The sequence below is a fragment of the Talpa occidentalis genome, unplaced genomic scaffold (genome assembly GCF_014898055.3).
Source record: "Talpa occidentalis isolate TD23 unplaced genomic scaffold, MPIMG_talOcc4v2.1 talOcc4.10, whole genome shotgun sequence".
Taxonomy (NCBI): Eukaryota; Metazoa; Chordata; class Mammalia; order Eulipotyphla; family Talpidae; genus Talpa; species Talpa occidentalis.
The window spans coordinates 90,807,535-90,833,636 of record NW_023600993.1 but is presented as its reverse complement, the minus strand read 5'-3'; the positions used below and the strand labels follow the sequence as shown (position 1 = coordinate 90,833,636).

The 26,102-nt window shown below is 54.0% G+C and overlaps 1 protein-coding gene across 1 annotated transcript; it reads left to right on the top strand.

Moving 5' to 3' along the window:
• Positions 1-1,201: 1,201 nt before the first annotated feature.
• On the top strand, positions 1,202-22,155 carry SIGLEC1 (sialic acid binding Ig like lectin 1). The gene is made up of 22 exons (XM_037498304.2): positions 1,202-1,296; positions 6,079-6,152; positions 6,411-6,770; positions 7,047-7,343; positions 8,736-9,002; positions 9,325-9,579; positions 10,701-11,000; positions 11,683-11,940; positions 12,239-12,574; positions 13,074-13,331; positions 13,548-13,850; positions 15,262-15,522; positions 15,684-15,995; positions 16,419-16,670; positions 16,932-17,201; positions 17,292-17,543; positions 17,858-18,160; positions 18,736-18,996; positions 20,036-20,338; positions 20,603-20,705; positions 21,023-21,095; positions 21,752-22,155. The coding sequence occupies exons 1-22, from the start codon at positions 1,214-1,216 to the stop codon at positions 21,848-21,850; spliced, it is 5,280 nt and encodes a 1,759-aa protein (XP_037354201.2). The 5' UTR covers positions 1,202-1,213; the 3' UTR covers positions 21,851-22,155.
• The last annotated feature ends 3,947 nt before the right edge of the window (positions 22,156-26,102 follow it).

The following is a 26,102-nucleotide window of genomic DNA, read 5'->3' as shown; positions in this document are numbered from 1 at the left end:
CACGGGCATGAGCAGGGAGGAGAGCATAGGCTCTGGGTGATGGATTGCAGAAAATCCAGGGTGTGGTTATGGGATAGAGGTCACCTGTGGCGGGGGGAAGGGCGGTCTTCTCCACACTCACTGGAGCACAACCAACACTCACAGAACGTTTCTGATGTCCTTGGCTCTGCAGGCAGCTCTTCACATAAGCCCTGGAGGCTGCAGGAACAGAGAAGGGAAGTGACACCCCATGGTCACGCCGCTGGTGACTGAGATGCCGGATCTGAACACAGTTCTGTGTGGGCCCAAGCTCCTAAGCACCGATGAGTCGACTCCCACCTGCTCCTGTGATGACCAGAGCAGGATCCCAAAGATCTTCCCTGGGCCCCTATGCGCCGAGTTGTCCACGCTGCAGATGCTACAACCGGCCTGAGATGATCCAGGCCAGGAAGCTGGGGATGCTGGCATCCTCTAGGGGACACAGGAGGCTCTGCTGACATGCTGGCCAGGAGGTGGACAGGGGCCTGAGCCTGGGCTCCTGATAGATTCAGGGAATGAGTGACTGAAGTAGGGTCTTCATTGCTTCACTTGAGGATGGTGCTTCGTCTCCCCCCACTGCTTTGTAATGTGACCCCAATATTTGCTTATACATATCATCCATTGGAATAAAGACAAACGACTATGTGACCACTTTCTGGCTAGTGGAATAGAGTTGTGTCCCCCACTACCGAGGCCTGCTTCTTTGGATGATTCTTCTTGGAGTATTGAGGTGGCAGTGGGGTACCAAGAGGCCTCCAAGGGGTTTGGAGAATCAGTACCTTGGTTTGGGTTCCCGCAACGTTCCTCAGCCCAGGCTGGGCTGGTGTCAGGAGGCACCATGGGCAGAAAGTTCCCTTCTTCCTCTCACACACTCCTTAAAAAAAGAGCCAAGTGGCCCCTAAGGAGAGGGGTATGGACATGGGTGGTGAACAGGACCCCCTCATTTTCCACGTTGCCTGAGAAGAGGCTCTAGTGGGGTCCCAGACCCCACTCTGTCTGCTCAGGTCCCCCAGTGCCAGGCCTTGCAGGGCCTTCCCCTGCTTTGGAGGTCTTTCCTGGCTTAGTATTGCACAAGGCCTGCGGTTGCCTCCCTGGTCAGCCTCTGGGCTGGGCATGACCGCTGAGGCTTTGGGAAAAGAGGAAGCAGTCCCTGAATCTGAATCTCCCCTCTTGGAGCGGCAGAGCCACAGGAGACATGAGCACCAAGAGTTCCTGGCTCTCCTTCCTGTTCTCTCCTATGGTTCACCAGCCTTGCAGCCTCTTCCCACTATGGAGCAGGTACTTGCATCCCTGGGTCTGGAGGGTGAGCAGAGGGTAGGGGGCAGCATGGGGCTGAGATTTTCTGGGAGTGTCTGGGTGTGGGTGCTGGACCCCAAGTAGCCCAAGCCCAAGATACTAATTAAAGCTGCACTCATAACCCAACCCTCGCCCAACCCAAATCCACCTGAACCCACATCCACTGCAATTCCAGTCCTATCCATCCCGAGCCCTTTCCTGCTTGGGCCCCTATCCCCATCCTACCTCACTCTCATTCACATCCCATCCCCAACCTGTTACTGATCATCACCTCCGTCTAGTCCCAACACTGACCTTCACCCTCACCCCAATGCCCTCATTCTCAGCTGCACATCAATCCTTACCTCAGCCCTAATTCCATTCCCCATCCCAGCCCAACTTCAGCCCAACCCTCAATTTGCTGTCACCTCAAATCAATCCCACTCGCTGCATTCATCATTCCTCCACGCCTTCATTCAGGTATAGGTCCCTGGTATCATCCAGCAGAGCTCAGGGAGTGGATGCTGGGGCTAAGAGCATTAAAGCCAGATTAAAAATGAAATACAAAATGTCTATCACCCACTTCAAAGCCAACAGACATTATTTATGGATTATATGGCTTTCAGAGGTCAACATTTGGGCTACGTTTGGGGCTCTCTGCTGTTATGAAGATAACACATTCCTGAATTTGACCATCTGCACTTTCTGACTTCCTATCTGAGGGACAGAGCACTCACCCTATTCCCTTCCTTCTCCAGCCTTATAGGGAAGTTGGGGAGAAGGCTTGGAGCTGGGAAACAGAAACTGAACCCTGCATCCAGTGTGGTGGCCTCTAGGAAACTGTCCCTGCTCTTTCTTCCCCAGGCTGCACTTGGCCTCTGGGATCAAAAGTTAGGAATTCACCATGCCCCGGTGTCCTGAGACACTTGCCCTCACACAGGCAGCAAACATGGGCACCCACTGGGTACAGGGCCACCCAAGCCAACCCTGACACAACACATACCAATTGTAGAAGTGTGGAATTGAAACCCTGTCTTCAGAGTGGCCGAGATACAAAGATTTACCTCCAGAACTCTGGGCACAGTGCTCTCTCCCAAATGGTCATGACTCAAGTGCTGTGTTATTCTTTATTTTATTTTTTTAAAGATTTATTAATTTATGCATACAAGAACTTGGGTGCACGCCAGAGGTGCGGGGGGTAAGAGGATTCACCAGAGACAGAGTGGGGATCAGAACAGGCAGACTGACTGAAATACACTGCTGAGGGGGGCAGCGGGTGAGTCAGGAGAGGTCTGCTGCACCATGTGGGTATCTCCCTGCCTGGGGATCGAACTCATGCTGCAGTGGCTGTGAATAGCTTCATAGGTTGCGTCTTAATCCCTTGCACCACCAGGGAGTCCCAGAGCTCTGTTTTTTGGGGGCTACTATGCTCCCTGTGCCCCAAGGCCCTCCCCACTCTCCAGGACCTGCAATCGTCCTTCTACCACCAGGGGGTGCCAAGCGCACAGCAGGTCACCCAGCTCAACCCAAGCCCTAGGGAACGTACCTCTCAACATCAGGTGTGTGTACCCCCTTCTGGAGCTCTTCCTGCCCTTTCTTTTTTCTGGGAAAATTCTCCAGGCCAGGGCTGATCTTTGGGGTGGAACAGGCCAAGTCAATAAGCTGCACTCTCTGGGGACCGACTCCTTGGGTTATGGAGTGGTGCTGAGTGCAGGCAACATCTACATGATATGCTTTTGATTCCAGAAAGGGTCCTCTCACACATTCTAAACAGCTTTGCTCCATTCTGGGGTCAGCATGTCTAGGGTCCCACCATTTCTCCTGTAGGCTCAGTATTGCCTTTTCCAGGGCCCCAACTGAAAACACAGCAGGGGAGCTGTGTCTCTACTGCTAAGGATAGGACATCCAGCATGGCTCTGGGCTGCAGCTCCACCCCCCACATGTGCCCAGTGGCCTTTCTTCGAGATGAGGCCTAGCATTCCCCAGCCTGGGCCAGCATGACCCTCTCCTGTGGCCAAGGACCAGGTGTGGGTAGAGAGGACCAGGTCTAGGAAATGCCCAAAGAACTGGAGATGAGCTACTGGGCCCGGACAAATGAGCTGCGCTGTCTGCTGGGCAGCCCTGCCAGTGAGGAACAGAGCTCTTCCTGGCCTTCACCATGCTCTCTGCAAGGGCATCCCTCCTCCCTCATACTTAGCTAAGTGCTGCCTAGTCATCCTGACTGGCAATTCAGGCCCCGTTGAGGCCCTGGGGACTGCCCCTCCCCAGGTGTGCCACCAGCTGGGCCCAGCCACTGGGGGACTGGGGCCTGGGAGAGGTCATGAGTTTCCTGTCCCCACTTGCAGCCTCCCCAGGCCCTCCTCTCACTCTGCCAAGTCAGCATTTAGGAGCAGGGAGGATTGCAAAGTTGGTGATAATGGTTTTATATGTGTGTGTTGTAAAAGACATAATAAAACAAAACTGACTGTTTTAATCATTTTTAAGTGTAAATCCAGTGGCGTGAAGTACATCCACCATACTGCATAACCATCAACAAAATATTTCCAGAATGTTTTCATCATCCAAGATGGAGATTTTTTTGTCTTGTAAATTTGCTTGTTCTAGGTGCCTCCTATAATTGGACTCGTACAATATTTGTGCTCTCATGATTTCACTTAGCATAGTGTCTTCAAGGTTTAGCCGTGTGGTGGTGTCAGAGTTTCATTCTTTGTATGGTGAATCATAGTCCAGGGCATACATAGGCCACCTTTCACTGATCCATTCATCTGTTGATGGATATTTGGCTTATTTCCCTTTCCGGCTATTGTGAATCACACTGCTACAAACGTTGGTGTATAATTGTGTATTTGAGTGCCTGTTTTCAATTCCTTTGCATATAAACCTGGGATTGGAGTGGATGAATCAAATGTTAATCCTATATTTGCCAGGACCTGCACCATTTCACTCCCTCCTGGCAGTACATAAGGTCCAATTTTGCCACCTCCTCACCAACATTTGTTATTTTGTGGTTTTATTGTTTGTTAATGGCCATTCTAAGGGTGTGAGGTGGCAGCTGATTTGGTTGTCAGCTGCATTGCCCTAATAGCTTCTTGGCCATTTGTGTATCATCTTTATTTATTTATTTATTTATTTATTTAGATTTATTTAATTATTTATACAAGAACTGGGGTACAGGCCAGATGCGCGGGAGGGTGAGAGGATTCACCAGAGAGAGAGCAGGGACTAGAACAGGCAGGCTGATGAAATACACTGTTGAGGGGAGCAGCGGGTGCGACAGGAGAGGTCTGCTCGCCATGCCGGGACCCTCTCCGGCTGGCTGGGATCGAACCGGCGCTGCAGAGGCTGTGGACAGCTTCACAGCACGACGCTCAACCGCCTGTGCCACCAATGTCTATTCAAGGCTTAGACCCACTGGTGGAATGTGGGCTGTTGACGTGTTGCAGTTGGTGTTTTGTGGCAGTTCTCAATATACTCTAGATGTGAGTCCATGATCAGATATGTGATTTGCAAATATTTCCTCCCAATTCATGGGCCATCTTTTTCCTTTCCTGGTAGTGTCCTTTGATGCATAGAAACTTCAAATTTTGATCAAATCTATTTTTTCTTTCATTGCTTATGCTTTTGGTGTCATACATAAGAATTCATTGCCTAATCCAAGGTCATGATTTTCACTCATGTTTTCTTCCAAGAGTTTTGTAATTTTAGCTATGAGCGTTTCTGGCATCTCTCCCCTTTGGATTCACATCGATGGCAGATCGCAAGGCCCTACCCTGGCCAGAGACTCTCAGTGGCCGAGGCCCAACTTCCCATGCACAGTGTACAGAAAGCACATGACTCACATCTGTGGGACACGTGCTGTGCAGGGCCCTGGTGCCCCCTGTTGCACCTACCCCTGCCCTGCCACTAACTCTAAACCCCTCGCCGCTGCTGCGAGGTCAGGGGCTCTGCCCAGCAGCGGGGCTCATGTCCTCAGTTCCAGGTGCCGAGAAATGGGTGTCCACAAGCTGCAAAGGACAGAGATGGCTCTGGGGTGGCTCCTGGGACCCCGAAGGGGAAGTGTCAGCTAGAACCACCTTCAAGGTGCACCTTGAGGCCTGAATAACCTTATTCAGGCGAAGACCATTTGTGATGGACTGAAGTGGAGAGACCACATTGTCAGCTGGAAAGACCAGGGCAGACAGGACTGGCCCGAGAGTGGGTCTGTGGGGGAGCAGGGAATAGGGGAAGAGCTGGGAGTAAGAAATGAGGACTGTTCAGGGGTGTGTATCGCGGGCAATGAGCGCTATCAAGGCAGCACTTCAGTGAGTGCTCAATCAGGCCTACAGCTGGCGATGCGGGTGGCAGGAGATGGTCTCAAGCGAGAGCAGAGCGCAGCCTTTCACCGGGTGCCTTTGGCGTAATTCACTGCTGCTCTCGGGGCTCCAGTTCCTGCTGGCTTGAGGCGGGCGGGGGCCGTGTGAGGAAGTGGGGAAAAGGGAAAAGCAGCTTTGGGGGCAGTGTCCTTAGGGGTTGGAAAAAGCAGAACTTGGGGTGGGGCCAAGGGACTCACAGGGGGTTTTTGAAGGCTGCCCCATGCCTGGATGCAGCCAGTGGGGCTTGAGTCTTCCTGGCTCCCACCTGGTGGTCATCCCAAAGGTCCTCGGCAGCTCTGTCCTCTTGCAGTGTTGGCCATTCTAGCACCATGGATGCAGGGCTGGCCTCTCAGCAGGCTCTGGGGCTGAGGAGCCCTCAATGCCCTAGGAGTTCCCGTGTGCGCAACCCCTCTGCTGAACACCATCTTTCTAGGCACAGAATGAGCACAAGACCCGCTATGGACTTCCTGCTCCAGCTTCTCCTCCTTGCCTCCTCCATCCCATGGGGTAAGCTTCATTGGCCTTGGTGAGTCCAGCCCTCTACTGGCTTGGGCAGTCTGGACTATGTCCACATCACAGGTTTGGTTGCTAAGATAGAAGGAGGGCACAAGGAAGCAGCGTTAGGGAGCAATGACCTTCCCAGAGGCACCCAGCAGTGTGTCATGGGGGACAGGACAGAGTTGGGGCACCCATCTGGGGCACATTCCAGGGGGCAGACCCAGGAACTTAGCGGTGACCCTATTCTCTGTCTTGTCCCCCCATCAGGCTTGGCCTCATGGGGTGTCTCCAGTCCCACAACAGTGCAGGGAGTGAAGGGATCCTGTCTGGTCATCCCCTGCGTCTTCAGCTTCCCTGACAGTGTGAAGGTGCCCAACAGCATTACAACCATCTGGTACTACGACTACTCGGGCAATCGGCAGGTGGTGAGCCACTCAGAGGACCCTCAGCTGGTGGAGCCACGCTTCCGCGGCCGGGCCCAGCAGCTCACGAACCTGGAGCACAGAGTGTGCAACCTGCTGCTGCAGGACCTGCAGCCCAAGGATTCGGGCTCCTACAACTTCCGCTTCGAGATCAGTGAGGGCAACCGCTGGTCAGACATGAAAGGCACCACGGTCACGGTGACAGGTGAGATGACAGGTGCCTGCCTACTCCAAGCTGACACTGCTGGATCGCAGCCCCAGCCATTGTCCTGAACCCATCTCCGCTGCAGTTCCAAGCCCCCCTACTAGTCCCAGCCCTGTGCCCCTTGCATTCACTCAAGTGGAGCCGGGAGCTAGAAAGCCTTGCTCTTTCCCCTAGAAGTCTCCTGTCCAGGGCTTGCCCCTTGGCTGGAGGACAGGAGGACAGGAGGTCTCAGGTGTGGTGAAGGGGCATCCTGAGTGCGCCTGTTTCTGTCTCCAGAGAAGCCCAGTGCACCCACTATTGCTTCACCGGCCAAGCTTCTCGAGGGCACGGAGGTGACCTTCAACTGCTCCACTCCCTATGTGTGCGTGAAGGAACCAGTCCACCTGAACTGGCAAGGCCAGGACCCCGCTCGCTCCATCACCTCCAACGTCCAGAAGCTCGAGCCCACAGGCATCATTCACCGGGACACCCTCCACCTGGCCCTGTCCTGGCAGGACCACGGCCGGACCCTGCGCTGCCAGCTCTCGGTGGCCAAGCAGAGCACTCAGGGCGAGATTCACCTCCAAGTGCATTGTAAGTGTGCTGGGGGCCAGTGCGCGTGTGACTGAGCACACTTCTTCAGCCAGTCCAGAGCCCTTCACCCCTGAGGCAAAGCCAGGACTCACGTGACAGTCTAAGTGGGGCAGATGGAGAGAGACTGCTAAGCCCTAAGGGTCACATTTAATGGTTCCCTTCTGTCTCCTGCTGGTTTCAAAGGGCCCTGTACCCAAAACCAGCCTACAGAAGGGTAGAGAGGGAAGTCACAAAGAGCCAGGAATTGGGGGTCTGGTTGCGAGTGCCCTCAGATTTAACCCATCTCTGGAGGATGATTAGAGGTGGGTTCACCCCTTTCCTACCTTAAAGCTAATCATAGTAACCAGGGCATCACCAGGACATGGTGAAAAGGCTGTGGGAGAAAGTCCAGGTTTCCACTTAATTATGCATCTTCTGATCATCAGGAAACAGGACAGAGTGTTCTAGACCAAGCACTGTTCACAGGCATGCCCCACTAGATGAGCAAACTTTAGGAGAAGTCCTTTGCCTCTTTGAGCCTCTGTTTTCGCCTCTGTCCAGTGGAGGTCTGCAATAAGTAGTCCCCATCTCACAGAATTGTTACGAGGACTAAAGGGGTGTTGGCAATATTAGATAATCAAAAATATTAGCTTTTATTATTTTCACAGTCATGTAGATTAAACACTTGAAAAATGGTGGTTTTTATCAGCATATTTAGAAAGAAAGAGGCTTTAGACTAAAAGAATTGCAGTTTCTTTATATGGTTGCCCCTTCCTTGCACACGCCAGACACTCCCAGGGCCGGCTTGACCCAGCCTTTGGCCGCCTGGTATATCCATATGCACTCTGCGGATGTGCAGATAGAGGTCATCCATCTGTCTATCATTCATATTTCTGAAATTGCAGACATGATGTCCCTTTCGCCTATATTCTTCAGCGTGTATTTCCAAAGGTCGTTCTCATATATAACCTAGTGCAGTGGTCACAGTCAGGCATTTTAACAGCAATAAAAGACTATCTAATCTATAGCCCGTATTCAAATTTTACCAACTAACCTGGCAGTCAGTCCTTCACCAGGAGGCTGCCACAGACCAGCACAGCATGGTGCCCAAGGCTCCTGAAGGGAACAGTGGGTCACGGGCAAGTGAGGGGGGGGGCGGGGGTTGGGCGGGGGTGGGGGGACAAGTCTGAGCAGAACACCAGGCCCAGCATTGCCTTGTCAAGATCTTAATGGAGAAAGAAGAGGCCAGGAATTCCTCACCGGGTGGGGGCGGGGTCTCTCCTGGACAGGAGGGAGGAACAATGGGGCTGTTGGTTGATCTGGGTGGGCCTCCTTAGGGCTAAGTGTGGAAAGAGGAGCGTGCCACCCCCTGCCCTCCCAGCACCTCACTGCCACACACTATTTGCCTTGCAGATGCCCCTAAGGGTGTGAAGGTCCTCCTCAGCCCCTCGGGGCGGAACATCCTTCCAGGTGATCTTGTTACACTCACCTGCCAGGTGAACAGCAGCTACCCGGAGGTCACTTCTATGCAGTGGGTCAAGGATGGGGAGACCCTCAAAGCCCAGGGTCACGTGCTGCAGCTGTCTCAGGCAACCTGGGGTGACTCCGGAGTCTATACCTGCAGAGCTGGGAATACTGTGGGTTCTTCCACATCACCTCCTGTCAGTCTCCACGTCTTCAGTGAGTCCTGGGGAGTGGGGCCTGGGTCTTGACCAAACAGGGTGGGGTGCCGGGCTGGGCTCCAGATCCTCGAGGCTAAGAGGAGCCAGGCCAAGGTGGAGTCAGCCAAGCAGAACTCGGTGCCTCCTGGGAGGCAGGTATGGTCAGGCAGGTGACAAACCTCCTGGCAGGGTGGGAGGTCAGAAGGATCCTGGTGACCAGGTGAGTAGATGCAAGGTCAATCCAGGAGGATTTAGGCCAATTCACAACAACCCTGGAAGCCTGAGGGCCTGGGCCTGGAAGTCCACTGGGATCCCCAGCGTGTCCTGTGCTGCCCCTACAGTGGCAGAGATCCAGGTGAGTCCAGCTGGCCCCATCCTAGAGAAACAGACCGTGACGCTGACCTGCAACACGCCCAGAGAGGCATCCAGCAACCTGCACTTCAGCTGGTACAAGAACCAGGCCCCGCTGCAGGATGCCCACAGCCCCACCCTCCGGCTACATTCGGCCACCAGGGCCGACACGGGCTTCTACGTCTGCCAAGTGGAGAATGCGCAGGGCAGAGAGCGCTCTCGCCCGGTCAGCGTGGTGGTCAACTGTAAGTGGCCTGGGGCGGGGTGACACCCAAGGGTGACGCCCCTCCAGGGCGGTTGGGGTCCAGGCCACAGGTAGCCTTGGGCTCACATCTCAGCTCCGCCCATCTGGGCAAGATTTTGACCTCTGTGCGCCTCAGTTTCCTATTCTAGAAAAACTTTTATTTTGAAATAAGTTCAAAAGCGTAAAAAGTTGCAAGAATAGCACAAAGATATTTCATATAACTTTACATTCCCCAAGTGTTAACATTTGGTACATTTGCTCTCTTTTCTCTCTCCCTCTCTCTCTTGTTTACATGTACACGTTTGCACCCACATATGTATCATGTATGTATCCTAAGTGTGCGCACATCCTCTCCATGTAAACACATATCCATATGTTCTCTAGAGGTCATCCCTCTGTCTATCGTTTGTATTTCCAAAATTGCAGGCGGGATGTCCTTTTCCTCTATATTCTTCAGCGTGTATTTCCAAAGGTCATTCTCATATATAACCTAGTGCAGTGGTCACAGTCAGGCATTTCAGCATCAATGAAAGACTATCTAGTCTATAGCCCATATTTAAATTTTACCAACTAACCCATAATGTCCTTTATAGAACTTTTTTGGGGGGACGGCTCTTTGCATTCAGTTGTCTTGTATCTTTCTCCTCCTTTAATCTGGGCCAGCTCCTCAGTCTTTCCTTGTTTTTCTTGACATTGAAGCTTGAAGAGTAAGTCAGCTGTTCTTCGGGTGTCCTTATTCATGTCTGTCTGAGCCTGTGCCCTTGGGGGGTGTCCCCCCACATGCGCAGGGTCCACCTCGCTGCATTCCATCAGGAAGCACTTGATGGCACCTGATGGTGCTCACGTTGATCACTTGGTGGAAGCGCCGTCTACTGCCAGGTCTCCACCGTGACCCCATCTTTCAAGTGGGGCCCTGCTCCTCACTCACAGTGCTGCCATAGGATTGACGGGGTGACCATGTGACTTGCCCAGTCCAGGGACAAAAGCGTGTTCGGCAGGCACTCAGGAGCTCCTGGGGTTGTTTCCTCTCTCAGGCCATTGGGGGACAAAGAGGTTCATAGATCACAGCAGGATCCAAGGGATGCCCTATCTAAGTGTGACAAGCCCCTCATCTCCACACAGACCCGCCCGTCACCCCGGACCTAACCGCCTTCCTGGAGACACAGGCGGGGCTGGTGGGCATCCTCCACTGCTCTGTGGTCAGCGAGCCCCCGGCTACCCTCGTCCTGTCACACAGGGGCCTTGTCCTGGCCTCCACCTCTGGGGAGGGTGACTGGAGCCCACGCTTCAGTGTCTCCTCTGCCCACAATTCCCTGCGCCTGGAGATCCAAGACCTGCAGCCAGCTGATAGCGGGGAGTACATGTGCTCAGCCACCAACTCCCTTGGGAATGCGTCCTCGACCCTGGACTTCCGTGCCAATGGTAAGATGGGCATGGGGGAGGAGGCTGAAGCAGGAACTCTGAGGAGGAGGCCTGCTCTGGCCTTTTCCTAGGAGTCCAGAGGGCTCATCTGAGGGGCTGAACTAGCTGGCTAGTAGAAGTCACGTCAAAGACCTGGGCTATAGTCATGCCCACCTGTGAGGTTCTTGGAAATCAAGGCAAAAAGGGAAACATGACAGGTTGCTTTATTCATTTTCTTAACATTCTGATTCTGAACTGGGAGCTCCTTCATGTGCGTTCATTTGTTCTTTTTATTTATCAAATATTTAGTGCCGGTTCTGTGCTGAGTCAGATGCAGGAGCCAAAATGGAGACATAGGGTCATCCAAGTCTTGGTGGATGTACTGCCCTGCCATGGTAGACACAGCTAATTGCCCTGCCAAGTTCATAAACCTGGGTTTGGGCTCAGGATCCTTTTCAAACTTGCAACCAGCTACCAAAAGATCTGAATCGGCACTTACAGCCAAACACTCTTGATCATCAAGAGATTCCCAGAGATGACACTCGCCTCACAAAGACCAGACCTACCTACGGAAGAATGAGAGGAGAACCCTAGGGGGCTTCCTGCAGCAGGTGGCATGGAGCCAGAGATGTGCAGGGAAGCTGAGCTTGGGGGTAAAGTCTTCACAGCCTCCCTCAGCCTCCCTTTCTCCCCCTCCCCCCAGCGGCACGCCTCATCATCAGCCCGGCAGCGGAGGTTGTGGAAGGGCAAATGGTGACCCTGAGCTGTAGCACCAGCCTGAGCTCCACGCCTGACACCCGCTTCTCCTGGTACCGGAATGGAGCTCTGCTTCTCGAAGGGCCCAGCAGCAGCCTCCAGCTCCCCTCGGCCTCCAGCGCTGATGCCGGCTCATACCACTGCCGGGCCCAGAACGGCCGCAACGCCAGCGACCCCTCCTGGCCGATTGTCCTCACCGTGCTCTGTGAGCAGCCTTCCTACTAGCCACTGTCTGCTGTGGGGAGGACAGTCCACTGAGTCATGCCAACTGCCTCCTGTCCAGCCCCAGGGTCTATGTCAGCAGGGCAACCATAGGCCTGGGCACCATGGGTGGAAATTAGGGAAATAAGGCTGGGCCTCTCTGTGTCTCCCTGTGACCTACTTCCAATCCCAGGCCTTTAGGCCTTTGTCCAGTGTGTTCTAGGGACCTAGCCAGCCTTGAGTGGACCTGAAGGCCATGGCAAAGGCTGATGGGTCACTGCTCATGCGCTTCCTCCCTACAGATGCCCCACGCTACCCCACGTTCACAGCCCGGCTGGACCCTGATGCTGCAGGAGCCGGGGCTGGAAGGCAGGGCCTCCTCTTGTGCCGTGTGGACAGCGATCCCCCAGCCCAGCTGTGGCTGCACCACAGGGACCAGGTCGTGGCCTCCTCCCTGCCAACAAGGGGTAGCTGCAGCACCTGCGGGGGCTGTTCCCCGCGCAAAAAGGTCACCAGAGCTCCCAACTTGCTGCGTGTGGAGATTCGAGACCCTGTGTTGGAGGATGAGGGTGTGTATCTGTGTGAGGCCAGTAATGCCCTGGGCAACTCTTCTGCCTCGGCGACCTTCAATGCCCAGGGTGAGTGGGGCAGGGAATGGATGATTGGGGGTGAGGAGCTGGCACACAGGACCCTAGTCCTCTGTAACTCCTGGCTCCAAGGAGGGTCTGTGAGGCAAAATCACCTCCTCCAGCAGTAGGCAGGAGAAAAACTCCTCCCTCCACATTGAGGGAGGCCAAAGCCCCCGTGCTCAGTGCTTGGGAGGGGTGTTGGGTCTGGGGCTATGAGGTTGAGTTCTGAGGAGGGTCTCCAGATGGACTCTTAGACTATCTCACCCTCTTCCCCTTTGCTGGTTCCCTTCTATGCCCGATGCTCCCCATGCTCCTCAGGGCCTGCTTCGCATAGGCTCCCCGTGAGTGAGTGAGTTAGCTTCCCTCCTTGGCCCAGTGGGTACCCCAGAGGGTTTCCTTCTGCCCCCTCCAGACTGGGAGTGGGGCCGATAGTCCTGGGCATGGTGGTGGGGAGGAAGTGGCCAAGGTGAGGCCTGTCGTGAGCAGGACTGTGCTGCCCACTCTCTAGCCACTGTCCTGGTTGTCACGCCGTCAAACACACCGCAGGAGGGAACAGGAGCCAACCTGACGTGCAACGTGAGCCGGGAAGCTGGTGGTGGCCCTGCCAATTTCTCCTGGTTTCGGAATGGGGCACTGTGGGCCCAGGGCCCCCTGGAGACTGTGACGCTTCTGCCCGTGGCCAGAACAGACGCTGCCCTGTATGCCTGCCGCATCCTCACTGAAGCTGACACCCAGCTCTCTGCCCCCGTGGTCCTGAGTGTGCTCTGTGGGTGATGGACAAGGGCAGAGTTGGGCACCTAGGGGGTTGATAGAGTGATCTGGGGGGACCAGGACTGGAGTGGGTTTGGGGAGGTAAGAGTTTGGCTCGGGTATGGGTAAGGGTGGCCTGCACTGTGTGTGTTGTCAGGGAGTGGGACATATGTGACAGCTGGAAGGTGGTGAGCTGGGCTGGGGGTGGCCTGAGCTTCCACTGTCCTTGCAGATCCTCCAGACCCACCAAAACTGTCAGCCCTCCTGGACATGGGCCAGGGTCACATGGCCGTGTTTGTCTGCACTGTAGACAGTCGCCCCCTGGCCCAGCTGAGCCTTTTCCGTGAGGAGCATCTCCTGGCCACCAGCCTGGGTCCTCAGCTTCCATCACGTGGTCGTCTCCAGACCAAAGCTACGGCCAACTCCCTGCAGCTAGAGGTCCGAGACCTGGGCCTCGGGGACTCTGGCAGGTACCGCTGTGAGGCTACCAATGTCCTGGGGTCAGCCAATACCTCTCTTTTCTTCCAGGTCCGAGGTAAGTGTCAGTGTTCTGACGATGTGGTAGACCCAGATGCCCGGGGGGGGCTACTCAGGCTGGACTTGGGCTGAGTGGTGTAGATTTTGTGCAGAAAAAGAGATTTCTCTTTTTCATTTGGGGGGAAGGGTGTCTCCACCCAGCCAGCAGGAGGCCTCCTTTGTCTCCAGCTGGATAATTTTACCTGTAAAAATGGTGGCAGCCCCTAAAAGGCAGTGGCAATTGCACAAAGTGGGCTTCTTGGAGCACCCCACTCTTATCTGACAGAAAACTTTATGAATAATATAAATTTGTTACATGATAACAATCCTCAAACAAAATCTAATGTATGTGTATTATGCACACATATGTATATATCATATACTGTTATGTATATATTATATACTATACAAATGTACATATATGCATGCTATACATATACATATAAACACATGTACATAATAGTATATTTTATATACTATTCATTAATGTAGATATTCAGGTAGGAAGATAGATAAATAGTTTCTTCTGCAAAGTTCTCCCTAGGTGAATAAGCCTGGAAAAAGGAAATAATAACAATAATTCTGCAAATACTAAAGAAAAACACAAACTTTTTCTCCCATAATGACAAGCAACATCAATTTGGAAAATTTTCTTTGGGCTTTGCGCTGATATATTGTCTCTTATTTATCACACCCATTTCATAGGCAGAGAAAGCAAGGTCAGAGTCTTAGTGGTGTGTAGTCACATAACTACCAGGGGGTCCTGTAGCTCTGGGCTAATTTGGTTCTGGTCCCAGGCAAAGCCTGTGCTTGCAACCAGCTGTGCCTCTTTCTCACTCTCCCCACACTGCTCTCTCCCTGCCTCGGACCCAGGGGACACTAGGACTGCCCTTGGCCTGATTCCGGCTCCTGGGCTCTCGTGACCTGGAGCCCGGGTGCAGAGCTGGACTGCAGAGATCTCACAACTACTAGCTTCCCCTTCCAAGACCTCGGTCACCCATGCTGAGCCAGCTCATGATTAGGACAAAGGCCCTTGGCATGATCTAAATGCCTCTCATTTCAGTGTTTTATGGGGTCAAATCAACATTTGCCAAGATCTAACACACGTGGGTGCTGTGCCTGGCACTGGGATTATAGGTCATCTGAGTTTCCTCATGAGGCTCGCCCTATGGCAGGCAAGATGATTGACAGGACAAAATCATCACGCAAGATGGTGGGTGGTAAACGCTAGAACAAAACCAGCCCCGGGGGTTGGGAGCAGAAGAGGGGGAGGCACAGAGCTGAAGGTGGGCCCTCTTCAGTGGTCTCCAGGGGAGCTATGGCTTGGGACCTGGGGTTGGGGCCATGCAGCCCTTGTGTGAACACACACCCCCTAAACTGTGGGAGGGCATGGGGGGAGGCCCTCACACACCCTCTGTTTTTCCCTTCAGGAGCCTGGGTGCAGGTGTCACCATCGCCTGAGCTTCAGGAGGGTCAGGCAGTGGTCCTGAGCTGCCAGGTTCCCGCTGGGGCCCCAGAGGGGACCTCGTACCTTTGGTATCGGGATGGCCAGCCCCTTCGGGAGTCAACCTTGGCCACGCTCCGCTTCGCAGCTATAACTTTGAGCCAAGCTGGGGCCTACCATTGCCAAGCCCAGGCCCCAGGTTCAAGCACCACGAGCCTGGCTGCCCCTGTCAGCCTCCATGTGACCTGTAAGCATTTTCGCCCTTTTGGGATTTCTTGGGAGGTGAGGCGACAAGGGCATGGCTGGGGGACGGCGTGCCGAGCTCCTGGTCCTGGGCTCTGTCTCTGTGAGAGAGCCCTAGATGAGGGGCCACCTGGCCAGACTCTGACCTTCCCCGACCTTGTGTAGATGCCCCACGCCAGGCCACACTCACCGCCCTGATGGACACAGGCCCTGGGCGACTGGGCCTCCTCCTGTGCCGTGTGAACAGCGACCCTCCGGCCCACCTGCGACTGCTCCATGGGGCCCGCCTCATAGCCTCTACCCTGCAGGACCCAGGGGAACCTGCAGGCAGCTCTCCCCAGCTGCAGGTGACTGTGGCTCCCAACGCGCTTCGCCTGGAGATCCACAATGCGACACTGGAAGATGAAGGCAACTACACCTGTGAGGCCACCAACGACCTGGGTCAGACCTCAGCCTCAGCCAACTTTGATGCTCAAGGTCAGTGTGGCATTGCGAGTGTGTGTATGGGGGGCTCCTTTAAGAGAGGAGAGCAGGTTGGAGAGGGTTCTGGAAGCCTAGGGCACAGGCAGAAGGGAGAACATAAGGACTGGTTCATTCCCACCCTTTCTATGGCAGGTCTCTTGACTTGGGTTTCATGGAAGAACCTTTGTTAAAAGACAGAATTTTGCATGGATGTCCAATAGATAAAAATAATCAGGCAGGGGGGTGCAGGAGAGGCCATGGCAGGGCAGGGGAAGCGTGCCCTGTACCAGAGTCAAGCAGGGTTCAGGAAACTCCCAAACCCTACAGAACTCAGCTCGGGACCAACTGAGGAAGGAGGAGCTGTTTCGCAAGGCCTCCTGGAGGCCGGTGCCTTGCTTTCCACAGCTTCACAACCCTCATCCGTATCTCTTTCCTCAGCCGTGAGCCTGCAGGTGTGGCCCAAGGCCACCGTGCAGGAGGGACAGCTGGTGAACCTGACCTGTCTCGTCTGGACCACCCGCCCGGCACAGCTCACCTACATATGGTACCAGGATGGGCAGCAGCGCCCAGGTGCCCATTCCATCTCCCTGCCCAAAGTCAGGGTCGTGGATGCTGCCTCCTACTGCTGTGGTGTGGTGACCCCTGGCCAGGCCACTCGCCTCGCCAGTCCTGTCACCCTGGAAGTCCTCTGTGAGTCTGCTGGCTGGGTGCAGGGTGGGCCTGGAAGGCATGACAGCAGCCCACCGGCATCAGCGCTTGGCCAAGTCCCACAGGTGTCCTACTCAGGACGCAGCACCCAGCTGGCCGAGAGTGCTGTGCAAGCAGGAAAGAGCTGGGGGCAGGGGTGGGGATATGTCCTGCTGGGCGGAGGAGCAGTGCCCCACACTGGGCAGCTGGATCCTTGGGGTGGGGAGCCGGTCTCTGAACTCCTCCCGCCTCCATGCCTGATAGACGCGCCCCGGAGCCTGCGCCTGACCTACCTCCTGGAGAGCCGTGGCGGGCGGCTGGCCCTGGTACTGTGCACTGTGGATAGCAGCCCACCTGCCCAGCTGGCCCTCAGCCGCGCTGGCCACCTCCTGGCCTCCTCCACCGCAGCCTCTGTCCCCAATACTCTGCGCCTGGAGCTGCGGGAGCCACAGCCCAGCGACGAAGGTCTCTACAGCTGCTCTGCCCTCAATCCTCTGGGCCAGGTCAACACATCTCTGGAGCTGCGACTGGAGAGTGAGACAAGGCCCAGACCAAGCCTATCAGGGGGTGGGGGTCAGCTGTGGGTCTGACTGGGGTCAGCTGACCCTGGCCTCTTTGGCACAGGTGTGCAAGTGATCTTGGCTCCATCGGCCACCGTGCCCGAGGGGGCGCCTGTCACAGTGACCTGTGAGGACCCCGCTGCCCGCCCGCCCACCCGCTATGCCTGGTACCACAATAGCCGCTGGTTACAGGAAGGACCTGCCGCTTCCCTCTCATTCCCGATGGCTTCGCGGGCTCACGCCGGGGCCTACACCTGTGAGGTCCAGGATGCCCAGGGCACACGCAGCTCTCGGCCAGCAGCCCTGCAAGTCCTCTGTGAGCTGGGGCCCTGGGTTGGGGGTGCCTAGTTTGTATGGAGGGCGCTCCCAGCCCGGGTGAGTGTGGGAAGAGGACAACAGGGAACCAGGAATGGGCACTTGGGGAAAGAAGGACACAGGTGATGCGGGAAGAGCTCTCGGCCCTGTGAGTCCTGCCTGGAGAAGTCTGTCCACAGGACTCCTGAGAAGGTGCCGCTTGTGGCAGTGACCATTTGTCCAGAGGCTTTAGCCTCACTGACATCAGGTAGGTGGGCAGTGGACTACACAGGGTTCCAAGCAAGCCCTGTCGACCGTGCCCTCTCCCATCCCTAGATCCTCCTCGGGACGCTGTTCTGTCTTCCTTCTGGGACTCGAGGGCCAGCCCCACAGCCGTGGTGCAGTGCACTGTGGACAGTGAGCCGCCTGCCGAGCTGGCCCTGTCCCTCAATGGTCAGGTGGTGGCCACGAGCCGTGAGGTCCACGACCTGGCTTCAGGGACAGGCCGTGTCCAGGTGGCCCGCAATGCCCTGCGACTACAGGTACAAGACGTGCCCTCGGGTGACGAGGACATCTATGTCTGCACAGCCCGCAACCTGCTGGGCTCAGTCAGCACCACGGGGCAGCTGCAGGCAGAAGGTGAGTGAACCGGGCATGGGGTCGGGGCCCATGTGAGGGGCTGCAGCTGCCACTAGAAGAGCTGTCTCATTGGAAGGGGTAGATACAGCGCAGCAGAATCTGACCCAAGAGGAACAGTTCCCACTGGAGGGGGCAGCCTAGCCTGAAAGGGAGAAACAGCCTTGCCCTGGGTGGTCTCCCTACAAGGGGGAGGTGTAGCAACACCCCAAGGGAGCCTGGATGTAGGGAAGACATAACCCTGTCCTCACTGAGCCCGGTCTGGGGGTGCAGTCTGCTGTGGGAGACTCAGAGAGAAGGTGCAGCCCTACCCTCGTGGAATCTGAGGGCACCTCTGATGATACAGTCTCATTCATTGGAAAGCCTGGTTTATTGAAGGAGGAAGTAACAGTCCTGGAAGTTCCCATTGCAAGGACAAGATACAGCCCTGAGATATCATCCACCTGGAGGGCCAAATTGCAGGCTCATCAGACCTTCCCATAATGCACAGAGGCGTCCCAAATGCCCAGATCCACCCAGAGACTCTGGCTTTCATAGGCCTACAGATTCCCAACCACCTCCTGGTCCTCGGCCTGCAGGTGTTCATGTGGTGGCTGAACCAGGGCTAGACGTCCCTGAGGGCACAGCACTAAACCTGAGTTGTCACCTCCCTGGCGGCCCCTGGCCCCTGGGCAACTTGACTTTCGCTTGGTTCTGGAATGGCCGGCAACTCTACGCAGAATCAGTGCCTACCCTCGCCTTCTCCCACGTGTCCCGTGCCCAAGCTGGGGTGTATCACTGCCGGACTGAGCTCTCCACTGGGGTTACCATGTCCACACCAGTCACACTCCGTGTGCTCTGTGAGTATGACTTCCTCAGGCCTGCCTCAACTTCCCCATATCTCACATGTCAACTTCAGATCTTCTTCTGTCTGTAAAGAACAGGAACTTCACAGGAATGAGTCTTGGGTTGGGATCCTGGTTCTCCTGCTGGCTGGTTTTTTGATCTTGGGCATCTGTGCCTTGGTTTCCTCATCTGTAAAACATCAGTCTCCTGATAAAGTGTGCAGAGTACCAAGGCCTACAATGGCCTTGGTTCCCTGCCCCATTCTTTGCCAGGGCTCATGCCGTATCAGTTAGCTAACGCTCCATAACAAGCCCCCCCAAAACTTACTGCTGAAAACAACAGTCATTTTATTTGCTTACAATTCTATGAGTCAGACTTTTGGGCTGGGCTCAGCTGGGCGGGTAGTTCTGATCTCACCTCATGGGCTGCATTTGTCCAGCGACTGACCTGATACCACATGGTCTAGAAGGGCCTCACCCTCATACTTGGTGATTGGGGCTGGTTGTTGGCTGGGCTGTTTGTCTAGCAGACTGGCCTGGACTTCTCATGTGTGGCTGTGTTCCAAGGAGAGCAGAAGCTTTAAGACCTAGTCTGGAAGTCACACAGTGTCCCTTCTGCCTTTAATGGTCAAAGCCAGTTGCAGATGCAAGAGTGAGGAAATAGGTTCTGCCCCCCCCTTTTTTTTAAAGATTTATTTTTATTTATACAAGAGCTGGGGTTCAGGCCAGAGGCGTGGGAGGGTAAGATAATTCACCAGAGACAGAGCGGGGAGCAGAACAGGCAGACAGACCGAAAACACTGCTGAGGGGAGTAGAGGGTGAGACAGGAGAGGTCTGCCACGCCATGTGGGTATCCCCCTGGCCGGCCAGGAATCGGACCCACGCTGCAGAGACTATGGACAGCTTCACAGCGCTGTGCTCAACCCACTATGCCACCAGGGAGGCCCCAGTTTCTGCCTCTTAAAGACAGGAGCAGCAAATCCTTATGCACGGGAACGGGAGGGGAGGAATTTATGGTGGTCTTCTGCAATCATCACGCTCTGTCTTCCCACAGACCCTCCCAAGATGCCCACCATGACGGTCTTTGTGGAGCCTGAGGGTGGCATCCAGGGCATCCTGGACTGCCGAGTGGACAGTGAGCCCCTAGCCAGGCTGACCATCCACCTGGGCAGCCGGCTGGTGGCCTCCAGCCAACCTCAGGGAGCCCCTCCTGAGCCCCACATTCACGTCTTAGCCACCCCTAATGCCTTGAGGGTGGACATTGAAGAGCTGAGGCCCAGTGACCAGGGGGAGTATGTGTGCTCAGCCTCCAATGCCTTGGGCTCTGCCTCTGCTTCCACCTACTTCGGAACCAGAGGTGAGGAGGCCTCCTCTCCAGGCCACGCTGCCCAAAGACCCCGCCTGTCCTCACGATCAAAGGCTTCCTTATCAAAGGTCGCTCCTTCGTCCCTTCTGCTGCAGTCTCTCTAGTCTAGACTTGTTGCTTGAAGCTTTCTTGCATGGGGAGGTTGCTGAGGTAAAGTGAGTTCGAATAGGTTTCATCTTGGAAGAGCCACGTTGGGAGGGAGCCCTGGAGGCCTGGAGCCATGGCTGCCCCTGAGCTCCTGCCACTCTGTTCCAGCCCTGCAACACCTACGTCTGTCCCAGCAGCTACTCTGGGTCCTGGGGCCGCTGGTGGGCCTTCTGTTCCTGCTGTTGGGCCTGGGCACCTACTACATCTGGAGGTGGGTCTGGAGCTGGAGGGTGCACGGGCCTTGTTCTTCCCATATGTCCCCTTCTGAACTCACTCCGTGTTTCCTAGCCTGCTTTCCCACCCACATTTGGGAATCCCTTCTAGAATGTCTCTAAATCCCTCTTGCTGTCGTTTTCTTCTTTCCTTATTGCTCCCCTCACAGTGTCGAAGAAAGGGTTAGGGAGGGAAAAAGAGAAGGTACCCCACTCTCCCCAAGGCTGCCCTCTGTGCACTGAGAAGTCTGGGGCCAAGCCGGTGGGCAGGCAGGAGCCGGGGAGAGGCACACTGAGCCCACTCTTGTCCCTGCAGAAGGAGGCTTTTTTATAAGCTGAATGTGGCTGAGAATTCAGTGGAGATGACTTCTCAGAAGGACACCACACAGGTATCTGGCCAGCAGGGGTGGACATGCTGCCCAGCCAGGCCACGGTGCCGGGGGGATACCAAGAGACCACTCTCATTTTTGGATGGTGCCTGGGACTGGGGGACATTGGGGAGAGAATGTGGAGAACCAGGGGCCCCTAAGAAGATGGGGGGAAGCCATATTCTGATTGGGGCAGAGAGCTGCTATGTATTTAGTGTGGCTGGATGTGGGGAGACACTCTGAACTTAGCAGCATCCCCTCCACTTCCCAGACACATCTGATCTTCCACCTGTGTCTGGGACCGCTCTTCCCCACTCTGGGGTCTGCCCATCACTTGGGCAGGGGTGAGAGCCTCTGTGATGTGATTCCCCCTGCATATAATCCCTTTGGCGGGCCTGGGCTCCAGTCACATTTCCAGCCATGGACATGCTCACCAATGCCCTGGGGACCCCAAGCCAAGGCTGGGGAGACTGGCCTCCAGAGTTAGGGGCTGGGTGATGACTGCTTCCAGAGCCCTCTGACCAGGGTTTTCTTTGTGGGAAGCTCATTGATCCACACTTGATCTTAGCCAAAAGGCTGAGAAGCGATAGAAGTTCATTGATCCAGATGCAGTCACATTTGCCACCTCATCCTGTGCTTCACCCTCCGAGCTGACCCATGCCATTGCCTGCCCTCAGGAGGATGAGGTCTCCGATGATGCAGGCCCCATGAATAAGGAGGCGTTGGGTCCTGCCTACCTCTGTGAAAACAACTGTGTGACACCGGACGCTCTATGACCTGGCTCCCAACCTCTTGCCCCAAGAAAAGTAGGTGGAGAGAAAGAGGTGAATCCCAGTCTACCCAGGAGGAGGTAGACCCTGGCGGACTCAAGAGAAATGAGTTGATGGTGCTCTCCAATTCCCTTTCTTTTTTTCTCTGGATCTCATCTCTCCATTTCTCTTTCCATACTTATCCCTTCATATATGTCACTCCAAGCCCACTCTGGATTTTTTGGATGTTTTCAAATGGAAGAGCTGCTTTCTGAATTCTCATAGGCACTTGGTATTAGAAAGACTAAAAAGAGACCAAATACACAGACTTCAACATGAAAGAATTTTGTTTTTCTCTCCCATATACTCGTCTGGGTATATCATAGTGGTTTAAGGTGCTGGGCCTTTGGAAGTTTCTATCCTATTTTTTTCTACCCCTAAAATGTTGCCTTTGAGTGTGAGGTTCATGATGACCCCACTGTGTCCACATTCCATCCAGCAAGAAGAGGGAAGATTGGAAGTGGAAGGCACACCCATGCCCACTGTCAATACAACCTGGAAATTTCGAGTCATTTCTACTCACTTCCCATTGGCAAGAGTTTAGTCACATGGCCACTGCAACCTGTAACGGGTACTGGGAAATGTAGTTTTTATTTTACTTTCCAAGGACTCCCAACTATGGACTCATTAACCCTTGACACTGATGGGCATGCCGGCCGCCAGCAGGCCACGTTTTGTCTCAGTGCACATCTGTTGAAGGCCAGGGTATGTTCCTGGCCATTCTGGTCATGGGCTTTCTGGAGGAGGAAGTCCCTCTCACACATGAAGGCTGAGTGGATCAAGAAGGTTTGCTGGTCCCAAGGGAGAGAGCATGCCAGGCAGTGGTGTTATCCGAGCAGGAGCCTTGTGCCAGATCTGACTTCTGGAAGAAGTGTGCCAGTCACCAGTCCCAGCCCCAGGGAGTGAGAGAACAGACATGTCCTCAGAAGTCCTTGTCAGGCCACGTATTGGGGGCTGTAGCGGCAGGAATGGGCACAGAGCAGGTTCTCTATGACCAGAGCAGACGGGGTGAAGGAGGCGTTCTGGAGCCCTCAGTGGCTTTCGCAGTCTTTTATTGGGATTTACCATGTACACAGCAGGCACAGGTGCCGGGGAGCCAGGAGGCTGGCAGGCCTCCCAGCCCCCAGCAAGTCTTCACTCTTTCTGGGCTCTCCGGCTTTCTCTCATGTTCTCTCTGTTTCTCTGCTCTTCAGCTGGCGTCTCCGTGACGCCGCCCTTAAAAGCCCAGTCTCAGCCCAGGTGAATCCCATCGACCTACGCCCACACCCTACTCCAGGCGCCCGCCGTCAGGCATGCATTCAGGACCGCAAGGATCCATCATCTATCCTGATGGCGGGAGGGCAGAAAAGCCTGATACTTTTTCACTTACCCTACAGGGGCTTTCTAAATTGTCTCTCTCCTCTTCCTCTTCCGGACGGTCCCCTTCGCCATGGTAGGATTTGTGTCTGTAATTTCCCGTTTCTTAGCATCCATGTTCTCTTTTGGAATCTCCCAATTGCGCGCCCTGTTTAAAGTGGAAGCCGGGTCTCTCCACGCCCCCACGCCTGCCATTCTTCACCAAATCCTTCCCACATGAGAGGAGAAATAACAAAATAGACCCTGGGAGCGATGGGATGCTTCCCTCTCTGCTCCTGGTTCACGACACAGGAGGATCAGGGAAGCCTACCCTGGAGAGGTGGCTCCTGCTGCTGTCAGCACCTGTGCCACCCCATGAGGGCAACACGGGGAGGGTGTTGTGCCAGCAAGCACAGGGCAGGTTCACTGTCAATTTGGGTAGGTGGATAAAGAGACACCGGGAGGCCTCGGTGGGTTTTTCAGGCTTTAATCCTCTCTCAGGGAACCAGGGAAGCAGGTACACCGGTACACCAGGCAGGGGGCTGGGAGGCAGGCAGGCAAGTGAGCCTCCCAGCCCCTCACCAATCTTTACAGTTTCTCTGGCTCTCTCTGGTGTCCCCCGCACCCCCAATCTCACAATCGCGCCTCTTCTGTAGTCATGCCGCTCATCCTTCTCACTGGCGCCACTGCTCTTCTCCCTGCCTCTAGGCTCAGGGGTGCACACCTACGCGTGAGAGCATACTCCAGGTGTCCACAATCAAGCACGCATGCCCCACGCCCACACTCCTGGGAAGCTTCTGCATAAACACGATTAAGGCCACAGGTGAAAGCCACAGAGGCTAGTGGCATAAAAAGCCTGATTAATTAATTTACCCTACAGAGGAATCGATGCCTCTGCAGACTGGCTACACTGGAGTCCCCAGCTTGACTGAGCCATCATGGTCTGTGTGAGGTCTGGCTCCCCAGGATGAGATTTCAAGTGCTAATAACTGACAAATCAAGGATGTGCTTTTAAGGGAGACTAGCAAAGGAATGGAGGAAGCAGGGTAAAGGAAGGAAATTAAAGACACATAGCTTGTCCATAGCAGCATTTTTTCCAACATCTCAAAGCTAGTAGGTCCCCAAACGCACAGCAAGGGTAGACTTGATGGGGAAGGAAGAGGGTTAAGTCACACATTTTAACACTACCCAGCAATGACTATAAATGAGCTGAAGTCACACACAATAGGCTGGATACATTTCTCACACTGGGAAAAATATTTGCAACTCATCCTCCAGACAAAAGGTTAATCTCCCTTGTTTATAAAAAGTTCCTTTGAATTGTTAAGAGAATAGCCAACGACTCCATAGAAAAATGGGCTGCAGATATGAACAGGCAATCCAGGGAAAAGGAAATCCAGTGTTTGAATAAACATTCAACCTCACCCATAACAGAAATGCAAAGTAAAACTGCTCTTTCACTTTCAGAGTAGCGAAAATCACAAAGTTGAATAACACCTAATTGTGTTGATCAGGCTGTGGGAAAGCAAGCACTTCTTTTGTACCAATATCGTTGGTGTAATTGCGAAGGGGCACCAAATTGGAGGGCAATTGACTGATTACCCAAATCACAAACGCATGTATCCTTTAACCCAGTAACTCAATAAAAGTCTGCAAAAGCGACCGAAGGCTCTAGGACTCTCTCCTTTACCCCGTCTGCTCGAATCATAGAGAGATCCTGCTCTGTGTCCACCCCGCCATTACACAGAGCTAATTGTTGGCAAAGTTGTGGAATAATGGGAGCTCTCACACATTGCTGGTGGGAATGGAAAATAGTACAGCCACTTTTAAAAATAGTTTAAGTAATTAATGGGCCTCCCTCGTGGTGCAAGGGGTTAAGTCTTAGCACTATGAAGCTATCGCAGCCACTGCAGCACGAGTTTGATCCCAGGCCATGACCCACATGGTGCAGCAGACCGCTGCCGTCTCGCCTGCTGCTCCCCCTACCACAGTGTATTTAAGTCGGTCTGCCTGTTCTGCTCCCCACTCTGTCTCTGGTGAATCCTCTAAGCCCTTCCCTGCACCTCTGGCCTACACCCCAGCTCTTGTATGCATAAATAAAATAAATCTTAAAAATAAATAATATGCCCTTACCACATGACCCTGCCACCATCCTTTCACGTATTTATAGACAAGAAATGAAAATATTTGTCAACACAAGGAGTCACAGAGTCTTTGCAGTTTTGCAGCAGCTGTATTTAGAAGAGCCCCAAACTGGAAAAGACCCAAAAAGCCTAACTGGACTAGAGATACAATATGAAAAACTGCCGCTCCTTCATACCAAGAAATACTGCAGGGGAACAAATCACCCACACATGAAACAATGTAAACAAATCTCAAAACCTTAAAGAGGGAAGGAAGTCACGCACAAGAGAACATGTGCTATGATTCTATTTACATGAAGTTCTAAACAGAGCTCACCTAAGGTCAGAAAGCAGTGGTTGCCTAGGGCTGGGAGACAGATTGACTAGGAAGGGGCACAGGCCATCCTGGAAGTGATAGAAATGCTATTTCTGGATTGTGGTGGCGATTTCACCTAACTGTACACTTCAGTGCGTGTGTTTTATTGTATGTAAATTATACCTTAATAAAGTTGACTGTAAAACCCAAAATAATAATCTTAATAATCACAAGACTCATGATGATGAAAAAACTCTAAATGCACTATACGAAGGTCACTAAGGTGTCATAAATGAAAAAAAAAAAAACCAACAACAAACAAAAAAAGGAGCAGAAAAATGTTAATAAGAGAAAAAAATCTGCCTGCATTGGTATGGATTGGATTTGCACATCTATAAAATAATCTAAAAGCCTGTACAAGAAGCTAGTAATAGCAGCTTTCTGT